General features: G+C 36.7%; 1 protein-coding gene across 2 annotated transcripts in view; it reads left to right on the top strand.

The window, feature by feature from the left end:
- Positions 1-17,832, top strand: part of NBAS (NBAS subunit of NRZ tethering complex) — a 160,666-nt gene that overhangs the window by 129,685 nt on the left and 13,149 nt on the right. For both annotated transcript variants that reach the window (XM_014894964.2, XM_088162424.1), the window contains exons 49-50: positions 10,376-10,515; positions 15,449-15,593. In XM_014894964.2, the coding sequence (XP_014750450.2) occupies positions 10,376-10,515; positions 15,449-15,593 (285 nt within the window). The remainder of the gene's footprint in view (positions 1-10,375; positions 10,516-15,448; positions 15,594-17,832) is intronic.

Raw genomic sequence — 17,832 nt, 5'->3', positions numbered from 1 at the left:
GGGGGATGAACAGATCCAGAGCAGCCTGGCTGAGAAGGACTTGGGGGATTCTGTGGGTGAGAGGCTGGACATGGCCCAGCCATGTGCCCTTGCAGCCCAGATTGACAAAAGTGCCCTGGGCTGCTTCCAAAGCAGTGTGGGCAGCAGGTGAGGGAGGGGATTTTGCCCCTCTGCTCTGCTCAGACCCCACCTGCAGAGCTGTGTCCAGCCCTGGAGTCTCCATGAGCAGAAGGCTGTCAACCTATTGAAGTGAGTACAGAGGAAGCCACCAAGATGATTTGAGGGATGGAGCACCTGTCTTGTGAGGAAAGGCTGAGAGAGTTGGGATTGCTCAGCCTGGAAAAGAGAAGGCTTTGGAGTGACCTGAATGTGGTTTTCCAGCACCTGAATGGAGCCACCAAAATAGATGGAGGACTTTTACAAGAGCCTGAAGTGACAGGACAAGGGGAAATGACTTCAAACAGGAAGGGAGTAGGTTTAAACTAGGTGGTAGAAAAATAGCTTTACTGTGAAGGTGGTGAGGCACTGGAACAGGTTGCCCATAGAAGTTGTGGATGCCCCATCCGTGGGAGTGTTTCAAGGCCAGGTTGGAAGGGGCTTTGAGCAATCTGGTCTAGTGGAAGGTCTCCCTGTCCATGGCAGGGGGATTGGAACTGGATGATCTCTAAGGTCCCTTACAACCCAAAATATTCTGTGTTTCTATGACTTAAATGTTTTATGCGATTTGTTACATTCTGTGGTTTTTTTAGGATATTACAATCCAGAAAATCAGGTTCTCTATTCACTGCACTTTATCCCTTATTTTGTTTAAGTAACCAATTCCAGTCACACCACCTCCTCCACAGCTTTTTCTCTCTGTAAGTATCCTCTCCTCTATTTCAGAGCCCACTGTGATATATAGTACACCTTCTGAGAAAGGTAATTGGAGAAGTGAATATGCTGTCCTTGTGGAAATTAACAGTCCGTGGTTATGCATCCTAATACCTGATTGCTCTCTTGACTTCTTCTGTACATCAGCCAGGGGTCTCTGGATTTCACTCAGTGAGAGTCAGGTTACTGCTTTGACTTGATTAGGCTAATTTAGCATATTTTAAAATGCAGTAGTTTTACCATTGTTACATTTTATTTGCCATCATACAGTAATTTACTTACCCTAGACTTCTTTTTTTTTTAGTCAGTTGGAGGTTTCTTTTGACGTAAACCAGCCTTGACAGTCATTTGTCTGCGTTTTTGTCTGTTCAGTGCTTGCAGTCTCCCCAAAACATAAACGAAGAAGCAGCCATAAACCCATGAGAAATTCTACCTTTTACCTTTATTATTTAATAGTCAACTGGGTTTTTTTGTTTACATGTTTTGGGTTTTTTCCTCTTAGTAGATCAAGTTCTTCAGTGGTTTCTAGTCTGGAATGTTGTTCTAAAACATTTGAAATATAAGTAAAATTTTTGTAAAATTCTACTTACTTTTGAAAATATAATTAAATTGTTAAACTGGTTTTCTTTAGACATTATTGTCTTAGTATCTTAAATGAGTATTTTTTATTAATAACTGTGATAGTAGATACTGTCCCTTTTTCCAAACAGTTTTCTTATTCCATCAGCCATCGTGCTCGTTGACAATTCTTATTTAGAAATCTGCAAACTCTGTATCGTCTGAGGGCCCTCACTCAGGTATTCTTAAAATAGTTCTTACTTTATAGTAATTTGTGATATTTTGTGTTAATTGAGAGAGTGAGGGGTTCTTTTTCCACATTGCTGCTGTTGTTACCCAGGGACACAGCTATCAAGACTGTGACTGGTAAGACATCAGCTACACCAAATCAAAAAGAAAACCACCAACTGCAGTGCTTTTGTAATGCCATTTGGTGTGACAGGTGCATGATGCTGCCTACCATATTCAGATTATTTTTATGGCTGCAACAGAGCTACTCACTTACTTCAGTTTTTACAGCTTAAGTAATTTTGTGATAACCATCCACCTGATATTTTAATTGCTCCTAGCCTAGGTCATAAATATGGATAAACAGTAATGGAACTTTTCTTTAAAAATATGCATTTCTTTTTTTAACTGAAAAGAGTATTACTGAAATATTATTTAAAATTTAAGTTGACATCAACACCTCTTGTTCCTGTAAGACTGTATCTTAGTTTAGTGTGAATCTTTATTTTTAGAAATATATCTTTAACTTTGCTAGTCTTGCCTATCTGCAGGAAGATATTTTGGAAGTACTAATTTTGACATTTCATTTACATGTAAACAGCTTTTAAAAGAATTTTGCTTTATTAGTAAGAATTGCAGACTTTGGTTATCAAGACAATAGTTATACATAGGGGTGAATACTGTGAGCTTGTGGATACACTGCTGCTTGATGGTGGTGATGATTACAAGGGTAAATTAAAAACTTCGTGTGTACAGTGTGGAGGGAAATGGCTGATGCTGAGTTAACAGCTTAAAAGAAGTATTTAAAGATCAAAGTAATTTCTAGGGTGTATCTTCCAGTGCTGTTGTCTGCTCTATGTTTGAGTATTTATATAATACATAAATTCTGAAGTATGAAACAGTGATTAGCAGTTGGTGCATACACAGAAGATTACTTAACATGTTTACTAGTCCCTAATGTTGCACAGGTGTTAGTTTAAGCCATGCATGCATCCAGATTTTTACTATTAACGGACACCTAGTCAATACACAGTTTAAATAAAGTATGTTAATCCTGTCTCTTTCAGTTCCAGCTAGCTAGCCATAGGAGTCTTTCAAATGAATCTTTTTTTTTTCTTTCATTATGTGCTCTTATTCTCCCTACCAATATCTATCTAAGTCCTCAGAGGCTTTCTCTATGCTGAAATGTATTTGCAGATTAGGACATAGTCTCCTGCAGAATACAAATGAATGGATTTTATTTTCTGCACAAGTTACTCAGTTTTATGCATTAGGCAACACATTTGTGTTTATTGAATCTATATGCATTTCTTAGTGAGCTGCATATGAAGCAGATAAGGAATTAAACAATATATAAATCACTTCAAAAGAAAAAAGATCTTGAGTATTTCTGTGAGAACTCAACATGTGGCTGAGCCTTAGTTTGATTCATCACCAGTAGGTTTCTTGTTAATTTGTTTTTTAACTTGAATCCCATAACTTGCTTATCTTGTACACTGGCTTTAATTTGAGCAGGATTTTACCTGTGCTATTATGTGCATCTCTTTAGTTTCTGCATGCAGCAGGCTTGCATATGTGCTCAGAATTCAATAATAGTTTTAATATGTGAAGCCCAGCTCTCAGGAAAGTGCAAGAAAGCCTGACTTCAGAGTTCGTCCTCCTCTGGGATATAAGGCACGGTTGTAAACACTGAGTTTATTCATGCAAATCCCTTGACTTCAGTTTTAATTTTGAATTGATTGCTCTAAGATTGTAGTTTTCATAGCAGACACGTCCTTCTGATCTGTCAGACAGAGTTTGTGTCTTCAGTCTAGGTCAGGGCAGCCCCTGATCAATGAGTCCAACTCCTGACCCTGCACAGGACACCCCATTTATTACACCATGTTCCCTAGAGCATTGTGCAAACACTTGAGTTCTGTCAGGCTGGTCCTGTGACCACTGCCCTGGGGAGCTGTTCCAGTGCCCAAACATCCTCTGGGTGCAAAAACATTTCCTAATATTCAGCCTAAACCTCCCTGACACAGTCCTTGGAATGTGGTTGGGGTTTTTTTTATATTTTGTTGATTTTGGTGTGTTGTTTTCAAGTAACTATTCCTTGATAAAACTGTTGCTTTGTATTAACTGGGATAACTCCATAAGCATAGCTTCAAAAAAGCTGCTTTCAAACAAGGGAATTTAATCTGCAGCAAACTAAATCATGTTTTAGCTGTTGTGTTTTCTCATTAAAAAATAGCTAAATCCTGTGTCCTGGTTTAGGTCAAGTTTTGGGGGAAAACCTCTGGAAGGAGCCCCCAGAAAGCAAACCCCCACGACTCCTCCCCCCACCACCGGGTTCGGGAAGAATTTCCTCAGAGAGGAGTGGAAAAAAAAACCTGTTGATTTATCAAGCGAAACCACTCCCCAGCACAAAAAAAACCCAAAACAACACCAGCTGACAAAAAAAACAACAAAACTCTTTCACCGTTCTGAAGGGATGACAAACTCAGAGAGTCTCTCTGGCGAGTGGTCGCCCACTTACCAGTCTCCAGCACTGGGGGTGACTGCTGCAGGTCACACAATGCAGACTCCCGGTGTTCCTTGGTGTTTCCCAGGTCCCCATCCGGAACAGGTTCAGATGGTATTCAGTTTGAAGCAAAGCAAAGCAAGCTAAACAAGCAAAGCTAAACGAGCAGCAAGCAAAGCTAAGCGAGCAAAGCAAAGCCCAGCCAGCCAGCAGTGAACAAGCCTCTCCTAAACACAGAGCATGGGGGAGGTGAGCCGGCTGATAACGAGACAAAACAAAGCTTCACTCTCAGAGTCAGTCCTGAAAGCACAGGACAAAATACCGAGCACAAACAGAACACACTATTGGAGATACAAACACCATAACGTCACACTAGGACATCCTGTTATACAGGAGCATTTTGTGAGGCCAGTGGAACTGTTTTATAAAGATGCCATTTCTCAGCTATGACTTAGTACCACATAAGTTTCCACTTAACAAAATGGGTTGAAAGTAGAATTATCCAACTGTGAACTGGGTAGATGGAGAAAGTAGGTTCAAAACAGCCTATTTAAAGCTGACAGGTTCCTTTGCCCTTGACTTTCTCCATCCTGTGTGCCCTTGCCCATGTGCTGGTGGACCAGTGGCTGAACAATATGGTGGTTTGTTCTTCCAAGCCTGTTACTACTCTCCCCAGCCTTACCCTGTTGTGTCCTGGAGGATTTTCCCCTGAATCACAATTTAAAAGTTGTTTAATTTGGATTGTTTTTAAAGAAACCCCAGTTTAGAAATAATGGCATACTGTTAGTGTGTTGCAGCATTTGTGGTTTTGCCTTTAAAGTGGGGTTTACTGTTGTTCTGGCATGTGAAGAGCTTGAATAAGATGTTTAATATGTGCTTGTGGTTTTGCATTGTTTCACAAGTATATAATGTGTTTAACATCAAGGCTGATAGAATTTCTAGCATCTTGAAACAGTTTGAAGAGAATGAAACAAATAATAGCCTTTAAAAGCCCCTAATCTTACATGTGCAGAGTCAGTAGCTATGCAATTTCAGGAACAGTTTTACAGTGTTGCAGATAGTGTTTGGGGTTTTCTTTTGACTGATTTTTGATATTAGTGTTCATATTGGGAATAATTGACTTTAAAATTTCCGTTTAACTTGTGATTTTTATATGTATTTTATATCTTTGTAACAAGCATTTAACTTGTACAGGAGGTAGGTTTCAGTAACTTATATTTGTTCAGACTTTCAGTAGCTCAGATACCAGCAGAACGGGGATTGACAGATTACAGCCTGACCTGCAAAGTGGCAAAACTGTATTCTTCAGTGACCAAACCTTACTGGGCTGTTGTATAAGAAGGGCAGTATTTTCTTTGCTGATTTACTTAATTAGATTGTAAACTCCTTGGGGCAAGGCTGTTGTATTTTTGAGCCATGAACAGCACACCATCACACCACACAACATTCCAGTTACAGGAATGCAGTCAAAGTGCTACTGATCCTTTTAGTCATTGTATATAAAAAATGTTAAGCCCTGTCTAATGACTGGAAGGAAGTTTTAGCATCAGTGTTCTCTGTCTCAAGTCTGAATAAAACCTTTGATGTCACATCTGCCTATTATTTTGAGGTGCAGCACAGACGAATTCTTTACCACTACAGCTTGGGCAGGGGCGTGAGGAGATATATATAAAACAGTGCATTTTACAAGGAAGTTCTGACAAATTGTAAGTCTATTGTAGCAATAAAGGACCAGTCAAATGCCTGCTTAGTTTTATTATTTTCAGTGCCATATTAATTCAAATTTATGCTGCAGTGTTGAACATGAACACATTTTGAAATAGTTACCTTTACCATCTGGTAGATGTAATGAAATAAATTTTATAGTCATGTAAAACAGTAAGTTTTTGGTTGCATTCCTTGGTAACAGCAAATCTTTCTACCTTTAGTACGGGGAGTTGCTTTTAAGCATGGATATAGCTTTTCTCAATAAACAAGCAATTATAGTGAAAGAAAATATTTTTCTGCTTTCAGTTATAAGCATCCTTATTTCCCTTGTAGTCAGCAAAGGATGAAAGCTGTGGCTCTGTCACACAAAAACATAGAGTAAAATGGAATTTGCAGAATAGATACCAGTGAGCAGAGGAAGGTCGAGGTCTGTCTGCATTAGTTTTCCTGCTCACCATTCTCATACAAAAATAGCATTTTTCTTTTATCTCAGAGGTAGGAGAAGGTTGAATTGGCTGGATCGTTTTATTGGCATTTCCATTTTTTTTCAAACAAAAGGCACTCTCATCAGCCAAGTCAGTCAGATTGTCAAATTAAATGACTTTAACAATAAAGCATTTACAAGTCTTTCAGATGTGTCTGTCATGTCGGATCAGAAGATGATTACATTAGTGGATATCTATAACTTAAGGATGGAGTTCAGATACAGCAACATTCCAAAGTTGCTGTAAATACTGGTTTTAAACTAACTGCGATTTCAGGAGTGAGATAATGCAGCAAACGAAACCACTGATTCTGCAATCTGCCACGCCAAGGGCTTTTTTTATCAGTCATGTATGATTTCCACAGTTTTATTTAATTTATCATTCTTCAAGTGCATCACCTTAGAGTTTTTGTAAAACTGTAAGTTTCCAGAAGCTACAGAACTAGCTGGAGAGGCAACTTTTTGTATTAGAACTCGTTCATCCATACCACAGGTGATGAGTATGAAGCAATAACAAATCTTTAGAACAACATTGATGAGTCAAAACTTGTGCATTGAAAGTCAGTAAACTGAGTGCTTTCAATATTTTGGGTATCTAATAGGATCTAATCGGTGAGGAAAGAGTCTCATAAGATTTAAGGTAGGTCTAAAAGATTTGATCATAAAGCAGAAAAGTTGGATTTATTTGAGGAGAAATTCTAAGTGCACAGATTTTTTATTTCAACACTGGATGTCTCATAGGCTGTGGCAAGCTGATGCTGTTTTGTATTTTGTTTTGTGAATTTCCTGTATGATTTTTGGAAGGAACATTAATATATGCAGATGTTTGTGTATTCTCCATTCTAAACATATGTAGTCCCTCAATAATGAAACTGTGTGTTTTAACAGTTTAACATAAGGTTTGGCTTTCCTTAATTTGTATTTTGTTTTATAATCTATCATGAGTATAATTTCTACAATTAATTCCCCTAATTGACTTCCCCATTGTGGTAAATATTTGTGCAGCCTTTTAATGAGAAACATGATGCCAGCTGTGTTCTACTGCCAAAGAGACTGCCTGAAACTGAGGAGAATCAAGTCAGAATTGAGCAAATCTGTTGTTAAAACTGAAAGCCCTTGCTTTCCTTTTCCTTGCTTTTGTTTGTTTGATTTTTTTTCCCACTTGTTTTTCATATTTTTTGGGGTCATTTGAAGTTCATGTCTGACTATGGGCCTCATTGTTCTGTTTATTGACAGGTGCTTTACAGGCACTTGTATTAAGAGGGTTCTGAGCAGTTCATGGCAGGTTCTCTTTGCATGATTAACCTGAGTGGTTTAGAAAGATGTTTTGGGATTTCGTGTAAAATAAAAAGGGGAATCAGAGTGATATTGTCCCATTGTGTTACAACATTCAGAGTAATCTGAATAAGTCATCCAAAATTGCTGCAAAGAGAGTGTTCAATTAAAAATGGACTTTTAAAAAATCTGTTACTGCAACAAAACAAGAGGCTTGACTAACCACACAACTCATCTCAGCTAGCTTTCACTTTGTAAAGGTGAAATCTCTACCTTTTTACACAGAACAATGTTCTGTTTCTGCTGTGGGAAATACCTGCTTCCACACTGTGCTCTCCTTCAGACTCAGAAAGAAAAGACATACAGAGCAAAACTTAAGTTCTCCGTGTGTTTTATATACATTGCTCTATCTAAATATATGTATGTATATACGTACACACACATAGTAAATATAAGTTAAAACCTCATTTCTTTGTGCTGTTTTGATCTTTTGATTCCTTCTAGCAAGGAACTGTCACTGAAATGTCTCGTTTTGTGTTAAATGGAAATGACGTGCATCTAAAATGCCATAAAAAGAAACCACAAATCATTAACACTGTAGAAAGTTCACTTTATTTTTATTACTCTTAGTGATAAACATAAGTGATGTGAAAAAAAGCCGTTGTAGAGAGAAGTGCTGCAGAAATGCTGTGTTTGCTAATAGAAAGGTAATTCTGATTGACTTCAATTGAATTAGTATGTCTTATGTCATGAGCAATCATGTTGCAAGGATCCAGCTGTCCAAAACACAAAATTACAGTGCTAGATTAATTAAGCTCATTAAAAAATGTAAACTCAAGTCTGTAAAGATGCATTATTAGACAGAATTATTGGAATTCAGTTCACATTGAGTAGGATGTCTCTACTACTAATAGAGGACCTTCTCTGACAGCCTTTCTCATGTATTGATACTGTCTTTGCCATTCATTGCCATTTTTATGGTTATCATTAGAAAGATCTTAACATTTAGTCTGTGTTTTGAAGTAGCATGCTGTTTGAGAAAATATACTAAAATGTCCTCAGTGGACCATCCAGAAGGGTATGTACTTGATACAAAAAGCTAGTTTTCTGAAAAAGGGCTTTGAGGATGGGTAAGCAGTATGAGAGCTGCTGTTTTCTAGCTAGTACTTAATTTGCTAAGATGGTAAATATTTTGGAACTTCAGAGAATAACGTCTTCTGTCCCTTTTTTCCTTTCTTGTTTATCTCTGTTCTTTTTCAGCCTTGTCATTTCAATATCTAGGATTATAATATATTATCAAGTATATATATTACAAGTGGGTAACTGATGTCTGCTATGTGACATTTGCAGTAAAGAAAAATATTTCAAGTGGACACATCTAGGAAACATTTTTTCACTATCTGAAATGTTTTAGTATATGGTGCTTTCAGATATACTCTGGAGACAGAAGCAAACAGTTTTTCAACACTAAATATTTTAAAGTCACAGATTATGTAGGCAACTCAATAAGTGCATCAGTAATGTTTGTTTTCCAGCCTCTTTTGAAAGTTTGCCCTTGATATATCAGAGCCACTTTGAAGAGATTGAGATGCGATCTTTAATCTTTCAGAGTAGCTGTAGAACTAAGGAAAACTTTGTCCATGTTTGATGTCTTAGAACTACTTGGACTGAAACAGAAAAGTTAACATTTAATGCTGTGTATCTTCAGAAGAATTATAAGATGGAACTGAAGTGTTTGATATTCTGGAAGTTTCTGGACTCTGGAAGAAAATTCAGTGTCAGAATGTGTTACTAATACAGAGGGAGCTACTTTGTTATTGTAACAAATAGTTGTTAAATTCTGAAAACTTCTGCATGTCAGGTAGGCAGCGAATTGCTATTCCGTTTGTGAAAGCCCTCCTGGTGTGACATCCAAACTTCTAAACAGAAGTTACTTCTCATTTAGTAGCAAGTTGGTTCTCATTTACAGCAACCTTCCTTCGACAGTCAGACCTTTTACCTTGCACATTTTACCACAAAACTGCAGGCAGTAATTATTTTTAAAAGAACCCGTCATCAACTAGAATGTATTCAAGTCCAGGCAAAAGCTGCAGGTTTTCAACAAAGATAGGCACTTATCCCAAGACAGGATTATCTGGGAGCTGATAGGACAGTGAGGTTTTGTTTTTCTGAGGTTCAAACACCTATGCAGAGAAATACTCTATTACTTGTTAGCAAATGTTCTTTGCTGTATAGATTGAGAAGCATCTTTCAAGGCTCTTTTACTAGGTCAGAAAAGATGAGGTGCTGTAAATTCAGATCAAACTGTTGAATTTTCATGGGTGAGTGAGAGGAGTACATATTAGGAAAGCATTGGACATAGTCATTCTTTGAAAATGTGTGTGTGTATATATGTCTGTACATTGAGAAAAAGACATTTAAGGAATTTTTGGTTGTTTGAAAAAGACAGAGATCTGATCCTCTAAACTAATCAAAGAATATACTTGTGGGACTACATTGTTCTAGGAGTGTCCACCTAAGTCATTCCACATTCCATTTGTGTTCTCCCATTTTATTTGCATATAGTTGAAAATGAGAGATAAGAAAATGGGCTTCCAAGAAAATTATATTCGCTGTGTTTCCTGCATTGTTTTGGAACAGTGATGTTCTTCACAGATAATTTGCTGATTGCTTTTAAATCATTGATTTCTGGGGGGGAAAAAAAAAATCTGGTTTAGTTCATTAGTTTGGTTGGGTTTTGTCTCCTTCAGGTAGAGATAACAGATATTGAAAATGAAGAAAAGAGATACCATCTCTTCCTAGGACTTCTGGAGTCCAGTCAGAGTCTGTCTGAGTTTCAGCACTTGGTCTTGCTGCTTCAGGCGTGGCCACCAATGGACAGGAGCAATGGGTGAGTGTTTCTTCAAACAGCCATGTAAGAAAAGAGTTCAAAGTCTTCTTGCTTGATATCATGTTGTTTTCTGTCAAATAATTCAAACATGCCTGGTAGGAGTGTGTCCTTTGGTCATGGGAGGAATAAATGGTTTATTTAAAGCAGAATTGAATCAATCAGTTTCTTGTGAAACCTGTATATACACATATGTAATCTGTGACATGGAGGAAGGCAGAAAAACATTTTGTTGTCTGAACTCTTTCACAGGAGAGTGTTCTGCCTACTTAAATTTCAAGCTATGTATTTTGCTCTTGTTTTTAGCAGTATAAACAGTCCATAAAAAAGGACAGAAAGTTCTGACTGTTCTTTTTATTCAAGGTTACACTTTGCAGAAAGGCTTTTGAAAGGTGATGTTCAGATGGATGTGGCAGACAGTCTGCAGGAGGTCCGGGAGGGTAATGGTCCACAGTATGGCACTTGTCTTGTCTAGATCCACTACCTATTATTTCTGTCTCTGAATGAAGCATCCAAACCAATTTAAGATTAAGATAATTATAAGACTTCAGAATTGCACCCATCAAAGTGGATATTAACTGGAAGTAGTAATTTGGAACATCCAGACTACTTTATATTTTATTAGTTCTTTGGGTTTTGTCTGTGACTTTCTGAATGCATTTGAAAGTAAAAAATTTAGCTGTTAGAGTCTGTAACAGCTAATCATTTCGAAGATGTAAGGATTGAAATAAACTTGTGTGGAGAGGCAAGGGTTGCATATCTTTCAGAGAGCAGTAATATAACTTTCTGGCTAGCCATGTCTGACAGTATTTAGGTTACAGTCATTAAATGGTGTTTATTTTGGATTATTTAGGGGTATTGATTACAACCTGTTTTAACTTGGGGCCAACATTCACACACAAAATATTCATGTGCATTGATCTTTCAGAAAATTTAAGGCTTATCTTTTTCTAAAAAGTAACTGTCTTATGCACTTGTAGAGAACTGATGGGTTACAAGGTAATCTGTAAAGGTTTTTCACATTCAAGCTTGCAGTTTGTTTGAAATTTCTGGATAAGCATTAATCTAAATTCTTTAGTGACAGTTTTACAAGCCAGACATTGTCTTCACTACATTAAGAATTACAAGGACTGCTGTACGAACTGTCACAAATTCACATTTCAACTTTCATTTTAAGTTTTGGTTTTGATTGTAATTGAAAATTGGATGTCTCACAGTGCATGGGAACTGTCAGATTTGTTTTTAATCTACGCAGTACCTTTAACAAAAAAAACTTAAAGAACAAAAGGTAAAGTGAAATACTGCTGCAATTAGCAAAATCCTTTTTTTTTATGTTGAACAGAAAGACTAAAGAGTTTGTGGAAAGGAGAACCCTTCTTGTATGCAGGCAGTTCTTATCTACTGTTCTGTTACAGAGGACATAAAAAATTACGTAATTGCATCACCCTCTTGGTGTTATGTTCATTCAGTCTGACTTCCTAAAGTGAAGAATAAAAAAAAAAAAAAAGTGGTCACAACCAACTGTGGATCCAATTTCAGAGATGGGATACCTCTTCAACTTCAGCCATCTTGGAAGTTAAAATTTCTGTAAATACTTAGGTCACCCATATCATAACTCTTTTTTAAGAGTCTAAAGTGGTTACTGTGGCTCCTAGGCAGTTACATAGTCATAATTCTTCCCTCTTCTCCTCCATGCCATAATTCCACATTAACAGCATTCAGCTGTGCTTAGCAGCCTAGGGGTTTATGTATGTATGTGTATATGTGTTCCTGAAAAGCCTTTCTTTAGGATGATTTGGAAAAAAGAACAGGAACTGCTTTTTTAGTGGTATTTTCGACAATTTCATTTTAAAGCATGTTGTATTAACAAATTTTTGAGCAAAGAGGAAAACATCAAGTTAAAACTTTATGTATTAACGTGTTTGTTTACTCTTTACGGTTTTTTTTCCCTCTTCTCCGTCAGAAGAGGGTCATTATCACTTATTGTTTACAGCCAGTGTAATGATCCTTACAGGAACTGGGGAATTTAAGTGTGAGTCATGTGAATACTTAGAACTTAGGTTTTCAATCAGCAGTAAATATCTAATACTTGCAATTTAATATAAAACTGGAAAACACAATTTACAATCTGTAAAGGTATAAAAGGAAGGAGAAGTAAAATAATTAAGATTTGAGGGAGCTTTTGGTAGGCTTTTAATTTTTGTAACCTCTGTGTTAGTAAGTCCATACTTAATGTTTTTTTGAGTTCTTGTTTTTTAAAACAAGAACAGTTAAAATAATACTTATTACCACAAGTATATGATTCTCTTCTTGTCATAATATGCTGTGTTTACTGTGAGAAAACAGAGGGGTAGCTTGGTTGTTTCAGTCAGTAGTCAAAGCCGTATACTTATTAAAATTTTATTTTCATACCCTTGTTATGCATGCATGCTTTTCCACCCAGATGGCTCATAGTCAGATGTCATTTTAAACATTTCATAAAGATGTTTCTTAAAAAAATTACTGACAATACCTGAAGCTCTGCAGTCCTTTGGAACTTACTGCCTATATTCAAAAGGCATTTTTTATATTTATTATAAATACTTATACTTTGGAGCTGAAATAACCTCAGTGTTAGAGACCCAGTACTTTAGTTCAGTTTTTTAATCTTAATCCCAGATTTTCCTCTTTTGGCTTTGGGAAAAAAATGTAAGGTGTTTCTGCTGTGATTTTTAAAGTCATTGCTTTTTTCATTATGAGATATAATTTTTTATAATTACAGTTGAAAAAAAGTAAAATTCAGGAGAGAAGAAAATTAAATTCTGCCTGTAGGTGTCAGATTTTAGTAACTTAATTTTGGTTTTAATTAGAGATAGCAGATAGTTGTTAGTAGTGCACAGGAGTATTTGAAATAGTTCTAAGGAATTGTGATGAGAAAAGCTTTATATATGTAAACTATATAATCTGATACTTTACTTAAATAAATTTGCATATGACAAGCCTTGGTGGCCTTACATCCTTCTGATTGTTTTTGTTTTGTAGTGTGATTTTTGTTTCCTTTTTCTAATGGAAAATTTTTAGAGATTTTCTTAATGTACTCCGGGGGCAGCAGCTATAGAAATGGAAATTGATTTGGCTCTGTGCCTCTAAGCAAGAAATGGATCACAGAGCAGGAACTGTCCCTTTAACCAGTGGCAAAGGTGGAGTTGCAGGGATTTTTTCCTTCTCCTGCCCTTGCTGGGGATGCACAGATTCAGTGCCTCATGTTCTTTTTGTTGAATAATCTGGCATCTTGGGGTTCAACCCATCACATTGAAAGGAGTGGAGAGGAGGAGCTCTGCTGTTCCCAGCCAGACTTCTGACAGCTCTGTGCTCAGTGACTGTGACTGATGGAAAGGCTCAATTAAGTTGTCAGAAGAAAGACAATGACTTCTATTTAATTTGCATTCGAAGTTGCCCACTCCTAGCTTCTCTGTCTGGTTTTCCTGTTGGACTGTAATGACAGCTGCATGTGAAGGTGCTTTTACTTATTTACAGTGTGTACTTTTGAAGGTGGACAATGAGCAGGAGAGAGCTTTTATGTATGAAATAGTAGATATTGGTGGTTGTCCTCTCCAGAGCTGTCAGATACTTGGTATGTCAATCCAACAGACTCTTAACAGACTCCATTTGCAATTATATTAATGTGTTGCTTTAACAATTGCTGCAAAATAATAACTTTGGAAAGCAGCACTTCGACAGCACTTTACTGCTTCTTGTCACATGTACTAAATGAGTATCTTAATTTTCACTAAATTGTAATAGCAAACTGCCACTGTTGGTCCTGCTGTGAGTTGGTTTTTTGTTATTGTTTTTGTTTTCTTTAAGCTAAAGTGGAAAGTTTACCTTGTCTTTGGGATGCTGATTACTGACCAGAGAAATTGATGGGTGATTTTTAAAATGCCTCTTGTGCCTTCTTAAGTTTATGCACAGATGAGCATAGGCTTAATACAGTCATTATATAAGCTGTAATTGTGCATAATTTTAGCCCACTGTAGGTGGGAATTGAGATGCATCAACTTAATTTACATTAGAAAAATGGCAGTGTAGGTGTGTTCCAGTGTTGTGCTTCACGCCATCAATTAAAAGTGGTCTGTTACCCATTTCTGTCGCTATATCCACTCCTAGCCAGTATACCTAACAAAAGCATACAAAATATCTCCGTGATCTACCATATGAGGACTATAGGTGAAAAAATGTTGCAGCAACAAAAAAAGAACTTGACAGTAAACACTGCCTTTGCCATCCTGCATGATGAAATTTACGTATATCTACTGTCTGCCATCTGTTTGTCTGACTCTGCAATGGTGACATAGCATGAGGTTCTGTGTGGAATTAAAAGAGCATTTTAAATATGTAAAGCAAATGTAACTGTATCCATATCTACTAGCAGAATTCAGATGTAATGTAATTTCACTTTCTAACCCTTTTATGGATTAGCTGTGGAGAAAAGTTCATTTTTGTTTGTACTCGTTGGATCTGAAAGTTAAAATGTGAATCTGGCTATATATTTTCCTCTCAGAAGCAAGAGAAATACTTGAGAAACAGAAGCTGCTACAACGTGATCAAAGCAAACAAAATTAGGAATGCTGGATTCCTATCACCCCTCCCTCGATACCACTCTGCTTGGGAAATTAGCTGGTGTAAAGCCAGGAGAAGATCCTGTGCTATTCCAATTTGATCAGTCTTTATCTATTGTATAATTCCTCAGAGTTTGTAATAAGCATGTCATAATTCAAAGTAAAATAAACTTCTTTGTTGCACTGAAAGAGTGATGGCATTATGGACAGTAACTTATCTCAAAACTTCCATCTTTTTTTCATGAGGTTGTACTGTTAAGTGACACAGGAGAAACAACCTACAGAAAATGTTATATGTATATTTATTTTCTATATACATCTCTTTTTTTACTGGGCAGATCGTGCACAGATGATAATCCCTGGGTGAAGCTGGGGACTTTCATGCTGCAGAGGTGCCCACCTGAGGAAAAGGAGAACACAGGAAATGAAATTTTGAAAATCTGCCGTTCTTTATATGAGACAAAGCACATGCTCCCTGTCAAGGTAAGTTTTTACTTGGAGTGTCATGTTTATGAGTCCTGTTTGAAGGTCCCAGCTACAAGTAGAATGTTTCCATACTGGATCAAGTCCAATGGAGAGCTACTGGAGAGACTGAGAACTGAGTTGAGTCTGTCTAGAGAAGGGATGACTATGGGAGATCTTGTCTTTAAGTAGTCAGATGAGGAGACAAGGAGAGGAATGATTCAGTCTCTTTTCAGATGTGCCCAGTTACAGGACAATAGGCAATAGAGACTCGTTACATCATCAAAAACTCATTACACCAAAGGAAAATATTTTTCATCTTTGAAGTGGCGAAACATTACAACAGATGGATACCTCTAAGAGACTAGGAGAATCTGTCTTTGTAGGTATTTGGGACTTGACTTGGTCATGTCACAGGCAGTTTGATCTTGTCGGACTTAAGCTTTGAGTTGGAGGCTGGTTGGATTAGCTGATCTTTATAAGTCTGTTCCAGTATAAATTATTCTTTCATGTATTTGTAGAAAGGCTTTAGCAGTCTATTATCATTTAAATCAGTGTTGCAAAAACTGTTACTTAAAGTATCAGTAATTTTCTTACTGATAAATGCATAAAGATTTAGTGAGGAACCCCTGAAAGACATGGTGATTGAAAAAAGCCTTAATATGCAAGTAATTGCTAAGTAGTAACTATGATATTCTAACTTGTCTTCCCTAACTGTGTATACATACTTCAATACAAACATCTCTTTAAGTATAAAATGATTGAAGTGTTTTGTATATAAACACTGTATATTAATGAAGACAGGCTGGAGAATAAACTTCTTAATAAACTTCACACAATTTCAGGGTAATCATGCATATTTTTAGTAGACTGATTAATCTCTTATAATAATCTTTATGCAGTCACTGTTATAGAAAACAGCTGATGTTTGGAAGAAAAGCATAATGAAAACAACACATTCTGTTAAAATACAGACAGGTGGGTGTGTGGGCTTTTGTTTGTAGTTTGGTTTTTTTTTTCCTAGTCCAACACACTGATCTGAGTCAAGTTCAGAAATCTGTGTAAAACATGATTCCAGAAGGTGGCAGTAAGCTGAAATGATAAGTACATTTATTAATTTACTCATCCCACCAAAACTCTTTGGTGGAAAGCAAGTCTCTGTATCCCTGTGACTGGTATAATTATATGTAGCTTTTCTTTGTAAGGTGCTGAAATTATGCATTATATCTTGTAAACTCAAAATCTTAGTGTGCATAGGAGTACTGAACTTTGTCAAAGTCCAGTGTTCTGTCTGCCTCACCTCGGTGATCCAGGGAGACAAATCCCTCTGAATCTCACTGTCATATAGCAGTCAGTTCACCAAGAGTTCTGCTCAAGAAGGGTAATAGTTTGCATTTCTCTTAGTTGAGTAAACTGTTGCATGATCTCCATGACAAGTCACTGTTTACAGAGTTTTGGTATTGGTAGACAGCTTTAGTTGGAGATGCCTTCCTTTTTTTTTTTTTAATACTACAGGTTGTTGAAAGAGCCCACCTGATCTTCAAGGTTTAGACAGCCGTACTGATATAAAATACATTTTTTAATGTATTATGTATTTTTATGTACTAGAACACTATGCAATAACAAGGGGTTGCAGTAAAATGTGTAATTGTACAGTTACCTGCAAACACAGGCTGTATTCCTGTAAGTCACTACTTGGGAAGAGGGGGAATGGCATGTATGAATTTAAGTAATTTGTATGTATGGCTACAAAGTGCTCAAATGACAGATTTGCAGTCAGGTGGCTGAATAAGATGAAAATGTGATAACTGACAACCTGTTTAGATGATTTCACATTTCAGTAAATACACTGATTAAGATGACAGATCTGCAATGATGGAATTCTAAAAACTGAAACCAGTTAATTATCATGAAAAACATTGGCCATTCAAGTTCTCTCCCATTACAACCTTGCCAAGTTCAAAGGTTGCAGTGGAAAACATGTAACTTCAAGTCGTGTGGTCTAGAAATTAGAAAAACTATCTTTGGATATAATCATGAAGGATTTAAGTCTTCTTTTCATTCCATATTGTACTGGTCTATCTAGATTTTTAAGCCAAGTACTTGTTTAATGTCTTTTGAATAGTTACATAACTTTAATCCTTGTATCTGTGTTGTATTTGCTTTGGGGGGTATTTTTATGGGGTTGTTTGTTTGTTTAGGGTTTTACTTTGCATTATTCAATGGATAGATACCTCCATTCCTTTTAGTGGAAGAAAGA

Source organism: Sturnus vulgaris, chromosome 3 (assembly GCF_052056855.1).
Source record: "Sturnus vulgaris isolate bStuVul1 chromosome 3, bStuVul1.hap1, whole genome shotgun sequence".
Lineage (NCBI taxonomy): Eukaryota > Metazoa > Chordata > Aves > Passeriformes > Sturnidae > Sturnus > Sturnus vulgaris.
Note: the sequence above shows the minus strand (reverse complement) of the source record. Positions and strands in the feature narration are given on the sequence as shown.